This window comes from Psittacula echo (assembly GCF_963264785.1).
Source record: "Psittacula echo genome assembly, chromosome: 6".
In the NCBI taxonomy this organism is placed as follows: domain Eukaryota; kingdom Metazoa; phylum Chordata; class Aves; order Psittaciformes; family Psittacidae; genus Psittacula; species Psittacula echo.
In genome coordinates this window covers 69761093-69781109 of record NC_137743.1, presented here as the reverse complement: position 1 = coordinate 69781109, position 20017 = coordinate 69761093, and the positions used below count along the sequence as shown (strand labels likewise).

Genomic DNA, 20017 nt, shown 5'->3' with positions numbered 1-20017 from the left:
CTAGGACAGGAACATGATAAGGATGTGTATGGCTCACTGTCCCTCAATGTCAATGAGCCATATTTAGAATTTCTGTCTTACGCCCCTCAAAGATGCTTGTCATTATGTCTAGTCACCATCAAAAGCTACTGATGAGCCTCATCAGTTCTTCACATTTATGCTTACGTAAAGAATTCTGCTGAAGTTATGTTCTATAAAATAATCATGCATCTGTGTTTATGTGCATTCATATAGTGCCTGCTAAGCACAGGCATATATCTGTTAGATAAGGGCTTTAGTTTATGGTCAGCTGAGTAGTAAATTCAATTGGGTTTAGCCGCCAAGGAAAATCATTTCAAGGACATTTTTTCATTAAACCCTCTGAGGCTGGTGCGTTTGGTTTTCTTTGCAATGTTTCACAGCCGTCTGAAGATCACTGTATATCGCTGCCTGTTGAAGCTGTCCCCAAAACAGAGACAAAGGCGTGGTATAGAATTTGCTGCTTGACCACAGAGTTTTTGGAGCTGATAATGTAAAATAAAATTAATACTCATAAATTCATCACGGACACACTAATGAAAGTACCATGCCTATATTTCTATGAACATTATATTATCAGTATTGGCATGTAAAATACGCTGTCAGTGACACACGTAATGCCTAGATTGGATTTAGTAGTAAATAGCTTCCAGGCATTTATTTGTGGGTTATTTCAGCAGCTGTTTCAGGAAGTTGCTGTTTGGTTTATGCTCTTAGGATGAAAGGTTAGCCAAAAGGATAATTAGCAAATCAAAGTCTATTAACAGGAAATCATTATAATAGGTTAGATCTTTAAAGACTTCCTTCCCTGTCACTCTTACTATTTATACTTTTCAAAAGTGGTTATTCAAGCCTCGTCTTTGCCATGTGTGTTTCTTACAACCTGAAAGGAAGAGAAGTCATTCTGCACATTTTGGTGTTGATAAACTCCTGGGAGCTTTTGGAAGTCTTAAGTTGTTTCTTCAGCCTCTTTGTAATAATGTGAACTAGCACATATCAAATTCTGCACCTCTACTGAAAACTGATTATAGGTGCATTTAACTGAAAAATAAGCTCTTAGGCTGACACAGTTACATTGATGAGCTGTTGCAGTTCTTGTTCAAATTGAAAAAGGTCAATCTGTTCTTTCCTCAATTATTATATCAATCAGAAAAATATGCAAGGATTTTGTTTTGAAGAAATGTAAGCTTTTTCTCCTGCAGTAACTTAAGCAGAAGCTCTACATCAAAAATATATTGTAAGATGAAGTAAGAGCATTCATCCATCAGTCCTCCATCACTAAAACTTTATACCACTATTAATTTTACTTATTCTAGTTCTAAAACTGGAATTTCATTGCATATTTTTTCATTATCATCCTTAAAATTATACAAAGTTTTTCTTAATTTGCAAAGATGTAAAGACAGGCATTAGGCCAAGCAAGATTGACTCTATTAATATTGCTGGACAGTGGGAGCAGAGCCAGGGATATCTCAGCTTCCATTTTTGGTTTGGGTTTGTTGGGGTGTTTTTTTAGCCACATGATTGTGGTCATTTGAAGAATATATTTATATAGATTGACTCTTTCAACACATCTTTTATATTGTGAGATTAGGCATCTATTTCTCATGCTTGTTCTGCTAATGATACGCCTACAGATTATCCAAATAGTTTTTTGGATGGGATGATGATGATGCTAACAGAGTAAGATGGATATAAAATAACTAATAATACTAGCATATGTGTGTATATTTCCATAGAGGACATAATATCAGAAAGGTGTCACTACCAGAACTATTATGTATCGCATCATTCTTTACTCACCATTGTCTTTACAGCGTAATATTACAAGGGTTCTTGAGTCTTGAGGAAGGAAATGGAAAAGGCAAGAAAGTGTGACAAAAAAGAAGTGGCCGACAAAAAGTGTTAAGACTGAGATACCAATGTCACTAATCTGGGGTTTTTTTCAGTTTTCTATTAGGAAGAAAAGTAATCCAGAAGTATCCTAAGAAGTGAGGGTTATGTGATGAGATTTTGTGACGATTGCAAATAGGAGGAAAAAAATATCCCCTTCTGTCACCTGAAGATGGTTATTATTTTTGATGACGAATGACAGTATTATTTGACTAAGAAAAAACTAATTTGTGAACCAAGCCCCATGGGTTTGGTTTTTTTTTTTGGGTTTTAGATGACACAGGACTAAAAGTAGCCCCTTAAATCCATTAGAATAGAAAGCTCCCCAAATAAGACAGCTGCTGGTTTTGTTGGTTTTTTAACAAGTCTGGGGGGAATAGCTTTATCTGTACCTAATACTTTCACACAGTGTATTATAGAAATATATTGCTCAAGAAGTAAGGCTATCCTTTTGATGCCAGACATTTAGTTTTCTCACATAATCACAGAATGCTGGCCATTACTCATACAGGCGGTAGCTGAATGGAGTTTTGTCTGTGTCCATTTGTGCCAAAGTTAAAGGTTGTGTTGAGTCTGTAAATTTTTAGTTAAATATCCTCCTTTTCTGTCAGCCTTAGAGTGAATTTAGTCTTCAAATGTAAAAGCATGAGTCAGGCCCCATGCTGTGTCTTCAGTATGCTTTGGTTTTGCACCTAAACAAGATAAATGTTCTATTGTTTAATCTTTTTTCTGGGAAACATGTACTTAAAATTGGAGAAAACTGGCTGGCTGCTGAGGTTTTTTTCTGTATTTCTCAGCAACTTAGAAATTAAGTAGAAGACCCCTCAGAGTACAAGCTGGTCTAGTGGCACCTTCCACACAACCAGTAATGTGGCTTGATTGGTTTTGTTTTGGTTTGGTTTTGCAGATACTACTTTTACTCATAATTATCTTCATTTTTGTAACATAAATGCAAGCAGCATTTAGAACACAAAGAAAAATGAATGTTGCTAGGGGATGGCAGGCAATTGTGAGACCAAGAAGTTGATGAGTTGATTTTGATACGGAACGTTCAGAGATATTTAATCAAAAACAAAAGCGAAAATATCCACGGCTGGCATATCAGACATTTAAATAGGCCTTTTGAAAAAATCTTCCTTTATCATCTTTCCAGCCTTAGTTGTACAGCTGCATTATTGACTTGGTATGAGAATTATACTACGTTTCCTATAGGATAAAAATTATACATACAAACAATAGGTTACATATTATTTCCTTGTTACATGTTTTCAAGGAGAGTGAAAATATTTTGGTGTCTGTTAGATAGTTCTATTTGAAACCCAATTTATTTGTCAAGTCTTGAAGGCATGACTTAATACTCTCAGTTCTCTGGCAAACCTGCACAGAAGTCAGTGAGAATGCACAATTATATATGTCATTTAACTTACATGAAGATTAATGTTTCATAGTTAATTTCAATGGCAGTTCTGTCTGGACAAGTACCAAGAAACTAGTTCAAACATGGGCCTGAGAGAACATACAGATTGTCAGTTCTTCTTGACTCATTTATTGAGACACCCATAAATTTTGTGTTGGGTTCCAAAGCACTTTAGTGGCTGTGGGTAGGATTTTAAGATATTCTTTTTTCCATGAATGGCAAGTGTAATGTGTTTCTAGTAATATATTTCAGATTCACAGATGAAGGAGTAATGTTATTTTTATAGTTGAGGAGATGAACCAAGACATTTTTCAGTGGAAGTGAGGATGTCTGGGAAGAATACAGTATGTTTGTTGTAATCTTTGAATGTTATTTTTCTAAGCATTCCTATATTATTAAAATGTTAAAAAGACAGTGCAGTACTACAAAAAGTTTGCATTCCAGGACCTCTAAAATAAACATGGTAGAGTCTGTAATGGGAGTATAAAATACTTAGAAAATAATAGATATCTGGTGTCAAAAAAGATAAAGTTTATCCAGCAAAAACATATAATTTTATCCAGATCACAGAATTGTAGTATGGTTTGGGTTGGAAGGGACCTTAAAGATCATCTAGTTCCAACCCCCTGCCATGTGTGGGGGAAGAAACTGTATTAATATCTTTTAAAATGAGGAAAAGAGAAGTCCTATATAACCTGCATTCTCTAAAAAAGCAGAATTGAAGACAAGCAGGTGAAATGAAGATGTAATACAAGTTGCTTCAAGTTAGTTTGTTTACTCCAGACATAGTACATACACTCCTGCATTTTGGTTAACAGTGCAGAACCTTCTGTGTTCCTCTTGGTTTTGCACAGAGAAATTGCATTGTGTTGAAATATTAATAAGAGATTTTTGAAATGGAAATGTTCTTTGTCAATATGCAACAACTTTTGCACAGTTACTCTGATATATGCTTTTTATGTATGCACCAGCATATTTCAAACCACACCACACACATACCTCCAGTGATTGCACCCAGTATTTTCTTGATCTTGGTCACTAAACCAGATCTAAAGCAGAAGCTAGCCAACCAAAAATAATTCTCCAAGAATCCCCAGCTGTACAAAGAATTGACTAAAAATTGTAGGTTATATAGTGGGATCATCCCAGACACCTCAGTAATTGAAGCAGCAGGCACTCTCTGTTCAGGAAGGTGCACAAATAGGTGCAGAAATAGATCTGCAGGCCAAGATTTTACAGTTGAAAAACTGTGTGTACCTCTAATATTTCCTAATTCTCATCAGTCTGCTTTCATAAAAATTAAACCCATCCAAAATTCCAAACTAAGCCTTTGTAACATTACACCTTGAATCTGATCAGTTGCAAATATTTCTGTACTCTAAAAAAAACAACAAACTCCTTCATGAGAAAATTCCCTGGAGTCTTTAGTATACCAAATCAGAAATGAAATATCTAAGAAATTAAGTATCAACATCACAGTTGTACCATAGCCAAGCAAGCAATACTTCTGAAATGAAAATACACTTCAGCTCAGCCTGCTGGAGGGTAGTGATGCAGTTAATCAAATAATCAGTCTTGCCACAGCATTCACTCAATATTGCAGAGCCATCCAGACATTTTCTGATGTAGCTTCAGTATCCTGAGAAAATATGTTGTAGGTTATTTCAGTGCCCATTTTTGTTTCAGATGAAAAGCTTTATATTTATAGCTTCCATTTGTTTCTCATCTTTGTATAGAAAAAAAATTGGTTGTCTTTAGAATGTGTCAAGCAAATTTATTTCATGTAACAACCTTTCATTATAGAATACCTACCCGTTTTTCAGACAGGCCTGAAGTACAGTAAAGACATTTTACAAAAGCTAAAGGTAGTCAAAGGGTTAATAGAAATGCTGTGCTGTCTGATTTGCGTGTAAATTTGCAGTGGAATTTTTCTAGAACAGAGCCCTACGGGTTTTTCAGCCTCATTTCTCAGCAGACTGCACAACTGGTGAGAAAGTAGGTATTTTGTCTGATAGCCATCAGAGTCTCATTATTCAGCAAATGTGGAGATAAAAAAGATTTTGAATTCCCTTATCAAAGTTAGCTAACTCTGTCTTAATGAGTGTCAAGAAATAATGTAATGCTCTTTGTTGGGGTGTTTTTGAGTGATTCTGAGATGCAGGACAGAAAGCTTACAAATGTTGTAAAGGTTGTGACCGTTAGTGACTTAATTGCTTGCCTGCTATTGCCTTTATGGCATATATTACTCTTCATGTTCATATTTTTCTTTATAAAATGGATAATTAATTAAGTGCATGCTTTATTCTTTTGTAGCAGTGTGACCCAGCAGAAGATAAGACTTTTTGTGAAGAACAGTGTTTTGAAACTTGCTTTTCTTACCAGAGCTATTGTCTGCCTTTTTATTCAGTAGCTTTTCTGCTAATATATTAAAGGAAGCCTGTCTTGTCCTTTTATTAATTTGGTCATAGATGATCTTCTCCTTCTATAGCTTATTTCAGGGCAAAGGGTTGTACATCAACTATTGTTTCCAATATGCTGACTTGTGGGTATCCTCTGCCCCAGACTTGTGTCCCAGGGTAGGTCCTAGGGTTTGTTTAAGCAGCCCTTCAAGTACAGTGTGGCTAATAAGTTTTTCCGACCTTAATTTTTATTTTGACATGGTTTCTTAGCATCTCCCTTAATTACTTTCCATCAGGCTTGCAACCTCTTTGTGATCTCTCTACTTTCATGTTTTTGTTTTAAATGCTGCAAATTTTGTTACAAAATTTTGTAGTACAGCTACTGATTTTTCTCTCTACAAATTCTTCATATCCTTCACTTTCAAAGTTCTCCATAACTTTGTGTGTCTTTTGTAATGTACTTTGAAGATGCTGACTTGCATCTACCACCCATCAGCCATTGAAACCAGCTTCCCAAACAGCTTCTTACTTTTCCTGGTCCTATTTGTAAAGAGCTCCCTGCAAACATCTGCCAGACTTGTTTCTGTTATTATTACTTCTGAAAATATCTTCCTCTATAATGGATTCAAAAAACAGAAAAAAGCATCTGAGAAGTTAGGCTGCCACATCAGTGCCTGTGTTGGCAACTGGTTGTTCTGTCTCTCTGATGATTTCGTATCTGTCTGCAGCTTTGATCTCTGCTCTTAAACTGGAAATCACTTGGTCAGGGGACCACCTTATTGTTCTGTGTGCAAAAAGCTTAGAACAGCTAGGTCAAATGATAGATTTTAGTCATATCAAGTAACTGGCCTCTCTTCAGCATTGTCAATGAGCATATTTTATAAAGAAGTGTAGGAAGAAAAAACATACTGGGAAATAAGTGTCACTTTTTAGTTTAATGTCATATGTGCCAAGCATTTAACATGTCAAATTTTAACTGGGAATTTTGTTTTTCAACAAGCACATTTTTGTTTTGTGCTTATTGATGCCGATTTAGCTACAGTGATAAGCTTTTCAGCAAAATCTCTTGTAATAGATATAGCTATAATTAATGCAACTGATTTTACCTTTGCTACACAGTTTATATGATAGTCTGAAAATCTAATTGATTTCCTCTTCCCAGTCTGTAATCACTGCATGCTTCAAAGGTTGTTTAGTGCAGCCCAATATGCATAGGCATGTTGAAATTATAGGGAGAACCTGACAATTGTTTCATTCAGTACAGCTCTGCTGGTTTGGGAGATATGCTTGCTTTACCTCTAAGTCTCAGTTACTCTCCAAAATCAACACTTCAAACTAATACCAGTTTCCTGTAACACAACTTATGTGAATTCAAGGATACCATATGACAATTTTTTCATCACATTTCTAGTAACCTATAATTAAAACATAAACCCTTCCTTTCAGAAATCACTTTCAGTTTTAGTTACTGTATGAGTGGCGTAGTCAGAAATTAATTGAAAGTGTTCAGGGTCATCAGGCTGCTTGTGTTTTAAAGTGTCATTCTTTTAGTAGTGATGTGGTATTGTAGCATACTACTGTAAATAAGGCTGATTGAACCAAAGGTTTTGAATCTAACCATGCATCAGTTCTACTCACTGGTTGTATATCCTTGATAACCATGCTGTGATTGAGTTATACAGTAAATTATTTTGTTGCTGTATTTCTCCTAACGCAGATGGTTTAGGCTGGAAATTCCATGGCTCTTTGCTTCAAGTCTTTCAAGATGAAAAAGAACACAAGTATTTACTATATTCTTACCTTTATGAAGGAGAATAATAAGTATCTAGACTGCTGAAAATAGTTTTTCTATTATGCTCTTTTTTAACCTGGCAGTATGTTCTGTTGTGCAAGCAGGTTGAAGAATTATAAAAACAAATTTCTGTTTCTAGGATGGGAAATGAGCAAATCTCTCAAAAGAGCTTCAGTGTAGGGTTGTCTAGAGCAGCAGTGGACACTCTGCAATGTCTGTGCTGCTCTTATATGGTAAGTACTTTGTGTATGACTGCTATTCAGTGCCTGCAGCTGGGGGATGCACTGAAGGACCTGGCACAAGGCAAGGTGTGAAGCTGAAGCCTGGCAGTGCGTGGTTATAAACATGGCATGGTTTCTTGCTGGTGGGAAGTTGGCTTCATTGCAGCCAGTGCCACTCTGGAAGGCTGTTCTCTGTCCCAGGTTCTTTATCTGTCTGTGTGCTTCAGCACAAGTTGCAGCTAGTAGTCCCAGCTTCTAGTGGAGAAGAGAGACAGGCAGGTAGAAAGCCATACTTTTTATCACATGCTGACGCACTCAAAAAATATATTCTAAGTGAAATATTATTTCTTCAGTTACTATCACAGTAAGAGCAGGTTTATTTGTTATACATACAGGCAGACAATTTACTTGACAGTTTTTTAAGGGTTATTAGGATCAGAGCAGAACTCTGTTATCTAAAAGCTTTTAGCATATGTGTTGGAAGGGGTTCCTGCAATTGTATTTTTACCTTGGATAATCTTTTAATTTCAGTTGCTATTTGAACAAGCTGTTGTGAAACAGTTTATTGCAAAGTTATGTCTTGTGTATCTTCAGTGATAAGAACTGTGCAGATAGGCCTGTTGCGGGATGTAAGTATCAATGTGTATTATTAATACAGAAAACCTTTATAATTTGAATTTCTGTATTTCTACAGTAGTTTTAGAATTCTGCTTGTTTTTATTTTTGGTAGAATCTCAATTTTGAATTAAGGATCTGAACTTTAAGTTACTTTTCTATTGAAAATAGCATGTATATTTTCACTGTGAAGTCCAATTAGAACTTCTGCCTAACATGCACCGAAATCATCAGTCTCAATCAAAAGAAGTTGTTTCCTAGTTCTAGGAAACAATACCTATAGGCACGTTTTGGTATGGTGGGGGATCATTTTGCAGTATAACTTCATAATGTGCAAATACGATACGTTATAAAATCGTAAACACTTCATACAAATCACAAAGTAAACAAAGCGAACTCTCTTAAAGGTACCTTATAAACTGAACTGCTTAATGGAATGGTTAGGGGGATTAAAAAAAGTATTCTTTTTGCTTTCTGAATGGACTGAATTCATCACCGGACTATGAACCAGGGCACAACATTGACATTCAGTTGTTCACCAGGAAAAAAATAACTGGAAAGAGGAGATGCAGGTTGAGGTCAGCAGGAATAAGTTTTATGGTAATATTTTTGCCCCTTTTTGAGCTAGGGCAAAATGAATCCAGCTGAAGTAGGATTTCAGTATTAAAAGGTAGGTTCTATAGTTTATGCTGTAGCAACTGTAGTGAATCGCATGACCTGCAAAAGTCATTAAATCACTTTAGCTAGTCTTGCATTGGAAGCTAGAACCTGATGGATTTGGACCTGTCAAATGTATCGTGTACTGTGTTCTGACTTTGTTATGTACAGCTGAAATGAGGCAGTGCTAATTAGATAAATAAGTCTTGAATTTTAACATGGTGCTGACACCAACATAAGGCAAACAACCAGAAATATGTGAAACCAGCTTCAAAGCAAAATTGAAACAATGTAAGTAGGCGACAAGAACATTGATATTACTGAGCCCAAAGCAATACTTAATTAGCTCGCTTTATTTTTTTCCTTGGGCTCTATTTCAAAATAAATTCAGGCTTCAGTAAGAGCCATTGATTTACTTCTCCAGAGTCTTGAGGAAAAGGGAGACTTAATTTAAAGACAGGAATTTAGCAGAGATGAAATATGGCCTTTCTGTGTTGAAAAATAACATAGTTGGATACAGTGCAACAGTAAAGGCTAGATTTTCAATGGATCTCTTGCACGTGAGTTACAATATGAGCATTTCAACCTGACCCTGACTCAGGTTGAATCACAGTTACAGTTGTTTCGGAGGGGGTTGATACCACTGTGGTCTCTTGCTTCCAGCTGTGCTCTGCTAAGCTGTGCAGCAGAAGCTGGTGCATCCCTGATCCTGGGCAGGATGAATTTGCTCATGCACTTGTTTGACCTCTGCTTGGCTCTGTTGGGCTTTGTGGACTCGGCCCAGGTGGAAATTGGAGCAAATGTGAGCCTTTTCTGAATAACACTTGCCTTCAGAAATAGCAAGAGGACTATAATACTACAGCTGCATCTAGCCATCCACATGTATTTCAGATGGTGATTACAGTTTGGAAGTATCTATATATGTATATGTGTACAGGCATTAACAGCTATATTTCTGGTTTCTACGTGGAGATATTTGTTAGCTCTGTGCTGTAAGTACAAATAAAAGAGTAATCTTCTTTGGGCTTTGTATATACATGTGATTTGCATTTCCTATGCTTTGCACAGTTGAATACTTGGCATTTCTGTCTCAAACATAAAACTGTAAGTAATGGTGTTTTGAATTCTGTGAATTGAAAACACATAAGCTGTTATCAAAAACGCATTTGGAGAAGTGCAATCTTCTGATTTTAGAAGCCAGGAAAACCCAATTCTGGCCCCACTGCAGTGACAAATACGCACTTAGCTCCGTGTACTTTCTGTGGGAGTTAAACTGTATAATAACCTTACAATTATGATCTTTGAAGATGTTCTGCCTTAAATATTTAGAATGGTGGAAGGAAACATTAATTCACAGAGAAGTGTACATCTCTCCTTATGCATCCTCATCAATGAAGAGCTTATTTGAGTCAGGAAGCTTTCCAAATGATGGAATTATTATGTGAACTGAGGTTCTTTCCAAAAGCTGTGATACTGGCGGAATTGAGCCCAGCTGGATGCTGATAACTTCTATTTTTCTAGAAGTTTTCTTGTTAGCTTGTTGTGCATTATATGCTCTAGAATTGCTTTGTATTATGTGAAAACACTGTAAACCTAGGGAATATTTTAAAATTGACATACTACATCAGCTGGTGGCTGGTTAAGTGAGGAGAAGTGGGGAACAAAATCTGTCATTTTTCAATCATCTGTTAAATTCAGCAATGGAAAATCATTATTCTGAGATGGTAATTGGCGACCTGTGTAAAATGGATCTTAGTCTGTTGCTCAGGATCTCACTGCACAGACGCTTGATGGCAAAACAAATAAATACAAATCTGCTCCCCCTTTTTGTGGATGGTTTGAACCACAAGGTCAGGGGCCGCAGGCTAGAGTGTGAACTGTGCTCTTGCTGCATGAGGTGGTCTCTCAGGCCAGGGGTCCACCGTGGTGCGCATCATCCGGTGTTCTTGCTGCCCCCCTCCTGTTCTCTCTCAGAGGAAGGAATTACTTCTATCTCCAGAAAGTGCTTCAAAAGCACCAAATATTTATGCTTACATTAAAAAACAAACAAAACCCCCCAAAACACCAAAATGAGAAACAAAACAACCCACAAATGTGGGAAACATTTAAAAAACAAATTGAAAGTGTAGTCTCTATATATTAACATACAGCTTGCAGTTCTGCAGGTATATTATTCTTTTAAGGCCTGCAATGTTGTGAATGCTCCATCCCTGGCAGTGTTCAAGGCCAGGTTGGATGAGGCCTTGGGTGACATGGTTTAGTGTGAGGTGTCCCTGCCCATGGCAGGGGGGTTTGAACTAGATGATGTTAAGGTCCTTTCCAACCCAAACTATTCTATGATTCTATGATTCTATAATGCAAAGCACGGAGGGACATTCTTTTATTGCACTCAGGTTCACATGCATCCTGGTACTTTGCCTTTTGCAGTCTGGCATAATACTGCATAGAACAACAAGAAGTCTATTTTCCTGTAATGTAAATTCACAAATAACAGCAGTTTAGTGTATTTTCTTTTGTTAGCACCTCTGAGAACTTTCCATATTGAAAATTCTTTAATCTAGAATGTTAGCAAATGCTATTTATTAAAACCATGTATTTTACGAAGACTCACAAGTCAAATATTATGTTTTAGATTTTGCAGATGTAACTTACTACATTATACAGAGACATTAAAATGGAATAGTCTATGAACAGTGATTTAACATCACTTTCTTTTGTCGTACTTTATCAACCAGAATACATTCAGAATCTGGTTTTATATTTAATTTGGTCCTAATAGTAGTCTTAGTATTTGATCATTTACAATGTTAAATATAGTTCATATAATGTAATTTCAAAGTATTTTTATTGCTTTTTTAAAAACAGTAATTCTTTTATTAGAATTTTCTTTCTCATGTTTTTTAACAATCTAAAATTGATGTACTGCAATGCACTTCTGGAAAATAAGCCAGCAACTGTGGGTTTTAGTTTCAGGATGCCTGTTCACATGTTTGTGAGGATGTTTCAGGATGCATTCTCACATGTTTGTTGGAGGGAGTAAAATCCTATTTACAGAATTCTTGGTAGCACAACATTGGCCTGATACAGAGTTATGTTGAGACAAAGTTTAACCAAAAGCTCAAAATAGAACCTAGTTTTTTCAAAGAAGTTCAACACTGCTTAAAACTGCCATAGGTTTAAAATGGGATATAAGTAGTTTTTAAGAAGTTGCTGTTAGGTTGTACTTACTTAAGTAATAAGATATAATTCCTATTGTTCAGGGTGGCAATGGGTCACTTACACAATCATTTATTATGTTCATTTTATCAGGGTTGCTCATACCACCACCGCTGTACTGTCCCCCTCCCATCCCATGTTCATAATAGCTGAGCTTGTTTTACTGTTGGCTAGTGGGACGGCTTGTGGTCATAAGGCCTGCAGTTGAATAGCTTAAAATGCAAGGAGCTCATGTAGCTGACAACACGTAGGCAAGGAGCATTTGAATACTGGCTCTGGCACAAACTTCCAGTTTAGGCACAGTTGGGACATTTAATCTCTCGCCTTGCGGTCACCGTCTGTGAAATGAAGTAATACCTGCTGCCTACCTGTCTCATAGGAGCACAGATGATTGGCTCATGCTTGTGAAGTGATATGGGAATGCAATGAATGCACATCAGAGCCATCTGATCTCCAGATACATGGGGAATTGTGGAAAGATACACAAAATTTTAGCAGCTGTGTTCATGTGTGTAGTGTAGTACCATAGTTAACTCCTGTAACTGAAATGAGGGATATCTATGTCACGGTGGTGCTTGAGCCTTTCAGTGTCCTCCCAGTGACTTTGAGAAACTGGAGCCATTCCAAAAGCAACTATGTTGCTTTTCAGAAATATTTTTATGATCCTCATTGAAAGCCTCACATGTGTGTTCTCCATTCCTTAACCCTGGCTGTCTTCTGGGCTTTCGTGGGCTCCTTTCAACAGGCCAAACCTGCGGCATGACAGCAACAACAGCTGGCATGATTTTGTTGAAGTCATTGGTAATTCACTGATAACCTTTAAAACAAGAAAATCACCCCTTTTGTCAAATCACACGTTTTCATGGTAGGATTTTAACAAGATTTCAAGGATGCTGCTGTCCTGTATAAAATGAGATAAATTAGTCCCCTGTTGTGTTAGGGTCACTAAAACCACAGGACTATTACTGTGTGAATTTTGTGTGCAGCATATTACGACATATGTATTTTGCTTCTTTTAGAAGATAAAGGGAAAGTGAAACCCAACAGTGCAAGTCAGCAGTCTGGTACAGAAACGGGTCCTTTTCTTCCCAAACCTGGAGCGGCAGCAGTGGCGCCTGTAACACCTGCCTCATCTTCCAAGAGCACGAACGGAGCTGCTAACACAGTTTCTGAGTCCGAAGAGGAAAAAGCCAAAAAACTACTTTACTGTTCATTATGCAAAGTGGCTGTGAATTCCCTGTCACAACTAGAAGCCCACAATACAGGTGAGTATGCAAACAGTGCAAGTCAGTGGTGTGTTATCATCTTTAAAATAGAGTGCAACAAGCTGCTTTTCTGGCACTGTAGTAGCCACATTTCACTAAATAATCTTTTAGTTGAAAAATCTTTCAGTTGAAACTTGTAATGGCAAGTTGCAAAAACATTTCTGTTAATGACAATTTCATATATGGCGTTTGGTATTTTATTAAAGCTTTTTAATTTTTTTTTTTTTAACCATCCTTCAGGTACTCTATAAGCTTGATAAAATCCTGTTAAGGTAACATCAAGGTCATGTTACCGAGTCAGCATCATGCCTCCATAGTGAAGGTCATGGTATGATCACAAAGGTTTTCGTAACACTAAGGTTTCTAATATGAGTTCTCTGTCATATCTCACCTATCTCTGGGGTTTTTCTGGCACAATTTGTAGACATTTTGGTTATTATTTTAGGGTGGGCTCCGTAGATTTCCTAGATGTCCTAGAAGCTTTTGATTATTGGAGATTAGATATGCTCCCTTTAAAAGGCCACAAGCAGCATTCCCAATGTGCTCTGGCTGTTCTGTGGTGTGCTGGTGGTGTAAAGCTTGTTAACAAACCAGTGAAAATGGTTTTACAGCTGTAAGCCATTGAAATGGCCAAAGCAGCCATTTTTTCTGAATCAGAGGTTACTTACTGAAATATTAGTGTTTCTGGGCAGGTTTTGAGTGATTGCTGTGGTTCCTCTCCCACTCTTGGCTTATGCTTTTTTTTGTGATTCACCAGCTATATGGATTTTGGCAGAAGAACAAACATCTTGGCCATATTGCCACACACTGCTCCCAGACAGAGAGGCAGTGGTGGTCCAGCATGCCTCTTGTTCCCTTTTTGTACAGATTTTAGATTGAGGAAGTGGAAACTACACGGACCTAAACCAGGTTTATCATTAGCCCCATTCTGTGATGATTTGAATCATTCTGTCTTGAAGATAAATGTGTTGCAGAAAGTCCCAGTGCTAATGGACATAATTGTATCTTGCTGATCATTAACTCACAAGCACCTCCTTGCCCATTAGGGTCCAAGCACAAGACTATGGTCGAGGCTCGGAATGGTGCTGGTCCCATCAAGTCTTACCCTCGACCTGGATCCCGTCTGAAGGTGCAGAATGGCAGTAAAGGCTCAGGACTGCAGAACAAGACGTTTCATTGTGAAATCTGTGATGTCCATGTCAATTCAGAAATTCAGCTTAAACAGGTAGCTTGGTATCTGGGGATCCTTTGCTGGTTTTAATTACATTGCGGTATTGTAGCTGGGTGTAGGTCTGTGTGAAGATATTTTGGTGAAAAGTGAACTTAGTATTTCTTTTCTGTCACCCCACAACTATTTCTAAGTAGTTCACTATAGGTCTAGTTCAGCTAATTGTTTCAGCTGGTAAAATGTGGGCTCAATCGTCGAAAAGCAGAGGTGGACAAGGTGTCAGTATCAATGAATAACATAGCAAATCTAGTTTTAAAAGCTTCCTCAAGAGAGAGATTTGAACTCTGGTCTCCTAAATGGAAGAAACTCTAGTTTGAGGTTCCCTGAATTCCATTTTGGTGCTATTTCAGTCTGCTGGGATACTTTTTAATACTATGTGAGGAGAATGTGACTTGAATCTATTGATTTAGGACAATCAGCAGGAGGGTAATACTGCAGATGTGTCTGAACTGTGTAGAGCAATGTTACCATTAACAGTGTAGCTGTATGAACATGCAGCTCTGCTTTGTCCGAGCCAATTAGCCCTGGGTTCAGAGCTGTGCCAATACAGATACCTAAACAGGAAGCTCTTAACAGGATGGTACTGTGCTCTGTGGATACATTCTCTCATTCCCTTTTATTTCAGTTATCTCTAAGACACTATTAAATTGCATGGTGTAGACATATCCCTGGATCCCAGTTCTTCCTTCAGCTAATACTGAATTATTTATATGACTGAACTTCATCAGTGATACTGAAATTTAACTCCTACTTCCAAATATTCCTATGACCTAGTGATTACTGCTCTGCCTGGTTCAAAGCTCCACATGTGGAAAAATGAAATACCAACCAAAATACCAATAATTTGCAGAGCCTGTCTCAGATCACAGAACTCACTGTATTTAATTAGCTTCTGATTCTCTATTTGATGTGCTCCAAATTGTTATGTTTAATTTAGCAAAACTCATCATTGCTCTCTCTAAAGAACCTACTTAGTCTTACAAACAGGGGGCTTAGGCATATCCTGCTGATAAATCAATTTCAAACTCAAAACTGAGAAATGTTTAAACAGGTAATTAAATGTGAGGATATTTATTTCAGCATATTTCCAGCCGAAGGCATAAGGACAGAGTTGCAGGAAAGCCTATGAAACCTAAATATAGTCCCTACAACAAACTGCAGCGCAGCCCAAGTATTTTAGCAGTAAGTATTTCTATTTCTTATCACTGTCTATGCGAATTTGTGACCCTGGGGACTCCCACCACACAGAGAAAGGAATGTGACTGACCTGATGCTTCTGCAGCATTTCTCCCCCTGCAGGCTGAGTCTGCTCAGGGATCAGATTTGAAGATAGTTATGCATTCTGTCTGCCCAGTCAAAGGCACGCAGACAGCACTGCGGGTGTTATTTACTGCTAGGAAGAGAATAATCAGTGGGACAGGGAATGAACCATTGTGGCCCCGTGGAAATGTACTGGCTCTGCTGGGCTACTGCACTGCTTCTTGAAGGCTGCAATGTGTATACTCTGTCTTTCTGGGCACCTGAGATAACTCTCAGTTATGATGGATGCAGTCAGGAAAAAGGACATAAGATGTTAAGATACAGAAATACTAATGCTCATTCTTTGTATACAGCAAAACAGTGCTGTATATATGTATTACATTGCTGCAAAAGACTTATCAGGTGTTTAGGGAATTGATTGCCTATCTGCATGCTCAAGCTGTGTCTGTTGCTGTCTATCAAAACACCTCTCCTGCCTTTGTACCTCTAGACCTTCCCCTTTTGCACCCACCTACATTTCCAGGAATTCCCCAAGCTGGTTCTGCAAGTCAGCTATAGCTGGAGTTCAGGCTGGCTCTAGCACAGCACAGATTGTATGTTTATTTGCTCATGACTCAGCCTGTATTTTATTCATTAGGGAAAAGTGCGTGCCACCTATGGCATGAAAACAATTTACAGGTTGGGAAGAGAAAGATGCAAATGTGTGCGCGCAAGAGGAAGCATGTGAAAAGCCTTTAAACACTGAAATATTAATATGTCTTTGTAATTGTGTAGAGGCAAATGAAAATGCTGCAGGCTTTCTCTGAGTCTCCCCATTTGATAGGTTCTGCACACACTAATCTTCTTCACCTGTGTAATATATCATTTTATAATGTATTGCATAAGGAGAGACCTCCATTAATAAAAGAAAGGCACGAGTATCTTTGCCCCCATAAATGTGGGATTGTGGTGCAAATCATTTTCAGTGAGACTGTAGTATATATATTTCTGGTTAGCTTTTTTCACCACAAGCACCAGCAACGACTGGAGATCATAAACAGCAATAATTCTTTCAGAAAGAATTCTTTATGGTATTCATCTTAAAAAGTACTTCTATCTTGCAAAGAGCAGCTCTTCACTGGCAGGTGAAAAGCTCACTGGACCAGTACTAGTTTCCCATCTTGACCACCCTCCTTTTCTACAGTTCATTTTTGCAAGTGGAAATTTGACTTTTGACACTGAAGTTTTAATCACGGGTTTTTTTAGTTTTTTGCACAGTTATGATTTGCGTAATTTAATATTGTTCACTTGCAAATGATGCTTCCTTCTAAATGTCAGTGTGACTGCCCCTACACTTGGGTTTCTTTAAATATACGATTTAGTTGCTTTAATTGCCCTGGGAGTAATAGGACAATGTGGGTAAAATTTCTAAACAGCTGACATGAGGCTTCTGTGAGAAACCACAGTGTACCTTTTGTCAGGGCTTATTTTTTCCCTCATGTAAAAATCAGCACGGGAGAGCTTTATTTACATTGCTCTTTTGTGTGTTTTATTCCAGGCAAAACTTGCATTCCAGAAGGACATGATTAAGCCACTGGCACCCGCTTTCCTTTCATCTCCTCTTGCTGCGGCTGCAGCTGTATCATCAGCTCTGTCCCTTCCTCCACGTCCCTCTGCCTCCTTGTTCCAGGCACCTGCAATACCACCAGCCCTACTCAGGCCAGGCCATGGTCCCATCCGGGCAACACCTGCCTCCATACTTTTTGCACCATACTAATTTATTGATGTGAAGAAGAGATAACTATGGCCAGTAGAAAGAGTAAAAGACAGACAGGAAAGGGGTTGAGATCTAAAAATGTCTTTCTCTTTTGAAATGCCATCCTGCGTGACACCTCAAGCAACCACACCATAAAACTCATCACTGGCGGTACTGCATTTTGGAGTCTTGACAACTCTCTCAATCTCTCTCTTTCTTGTTTTAATCATGATAGAGTGATTTGCTAAAAGCTTCATTGCTCATAACATTTATACCATTAAAGATTCATGCATCTATTAATATTTTTTCTCAATGTGTATGATGCACCTTGGAATCAAGGAACATAAAATTTTCCTGACAGACTTGAAAAACTAGGGTCTTCCTCACTCCCACTTATGTAAATACTTCTTTGAAAACCAATGGAGTATAACCTAATGTGGAAAGAAAGGTAGATGAACCAAATGCTTGATTGTGGATAACATCTCAGAAATGCATTGCGTCCTTTGTTTGTTTTGGGGTTTTGTTTTCCCCAGTGTGCTCTTGTTGACAGGGATTGTGTACTGTCCTAGGTCTCAGTACTGGTGTATCTTGTGTAGTACTAAAGATGTATCACATGTCTGATTTTAATATTTTTAGTTTCTGTGCAAATGTCTGAAAGCAATGCAGCACTGAAGCTTTTGATTATTTCTTTTGTGTCACACTTTATTTAGAGAAATTAAAATAGAAAGCCATATAACATATAGTTTAGGTTACTACTTGTTTGCTACTTTGATTTAACTTATTTTTGTTGTTTCCTTACTGGTGTTGCTAAGCAATGTTTAAAGAGAAAAATAGCCTTTCAGTTGCACATTACCACAGCTCACATGCATTGTTCAAGAAGAGAATGGATCCATGTATTTCTACGTAAATATCTTTTTCTTCATTTCTAACTAGTTTTCTTTGTAACAATGCTACATAATGTTGTGGCTCCCTAATGCAATAATGTACAGAACATAAGATATTTATAATTTACTGTATTCTCTGTTTACTGAATATATTGCAGTAATGTCCCACATATCTTCGTACTTCCCCAGCCCTTTTATAAAGGTGATATCAATATGCAGTACTCAGACTGAAGTCATTATGTGATATTGGGGACAACAGGTGGAAGAAAGGAAAAAAAGAAAGAGAAATAACTTTTAGAGCAACTTTATCTGCAATCCATAATTGTAAAATGTCTGTGTATTTTTTTAAATGTACCTTTTCAATAAAATGATAAGAAAAATATAAGTTTCCTGTGTTTATTAATCTGTACAAAAAAGAGAAGGCTGGAACAAACAAATTTAGCTAAAGGAGTCTTCAGGAGCAGACAAAGCATTAGAGTTGCAATAAAGTATAATTACAGAACCTGTGTTTACTTCCCTTGTGTTTTAACGTCTTTTTCTTGCTACATCCTGTTACAGCCTTTATTGGTTCTTTTTGCAGTAAGACTGTAAACATTCACTACGTTGGAGATTCAGAAAAAGGAGCAATAGAGCCAGGTGGGTGATTATGGTTTTATTATTGCACCACCCAAATGCTACCACATGGTTATGCCATCTCTGATGGAGATTGAGGATTAACTTTAAAACCAGCCTGGGCATACCTGAGACTGAAAGCAGGTCACTTTGGTGCCAAGACTTGCTCTGAAGTATGGGCAAAGTAGGCAGCTGCTTGACGTAGCAGGCTTTGAAGGCAGGTGTTCAGGGAAGCTTTGAAATGATCTTTTTTGCTGCTGAAAAGCTTGATCTGTTGTGTAAAATTCTTTTTTTCATTAATACAAAGTGAAAAGTAAAGAGTACAAGAGTAAAAAGGCAACTGTAAGGCTGTTAGGGTTAACACAAAGCCAACAGGGCCATTACATATCCACAAAGACTGAGAAATAAAAATTCCAGGAACTTTATAATAGAGAATTTACAGACCAACATATACTTCATAGTTGCAACATATTAGAGCCCATTTTATGCAAGTGTAATTCTGCCCAAGTCCCACTATTCAATGGAGCAGTCAAGTGTGCTGTGAAAGGGTAATTCTCTGGAGAGTCACCTACCAAGGGGTAGGTAATGGAGTCCAGGCTTTCAGCATTCTCTGGGGAATTAGGTACAGTTGTATTAATTCTGCAGACTGTGAAGAGAAGAGTACAAGGTGGTATGGGTAGACACTATTCCATGTGCATCTATTTGTGTCTGATATTGTAAGTCATGTTTTTTGTCCAAAATGAGATGGGTTTACAGAACTATGTGTTTTAATTGGTTCTTCAGGAAACGAGAGTTGTCTGTGTTG

General features: G+C 37.6%; 1 protein-coding gene across 2 annotated transcripts in view; it reads left to right on the top strand.

The window, feature by feature from the left end:
- ZNF385B (zinc finger protein 385B) overlaps positions 1-17737 on the top strand; it is a gene marked incomplete at both ends in the record, with an annotated part of 140108 nt that extends 122371 nt beyond the window's left edge. For both annotated transcript variants that reach the window (XM_080620885.1, XM_080620886.1), the window contains 4 exons: positions 13248-13493; positions 14540-14718; positions 15802-15903; positions 17519-17737. In XM_080620885.1, coding sequence (XP_080477011.1) covers positions 13248-13493; positions 14540-14718; positions 15802-15903; positions 17519-17737 — 746 coding nt within the window. The remainder of the gene's footprint in view (positions 1-13247; positions 13494-14539; positions 14719-15801; positions 15904-17518) is intronic.
- Between the last annotated feature and the right edge of the window lie 2280 nt (positions 17738-20017).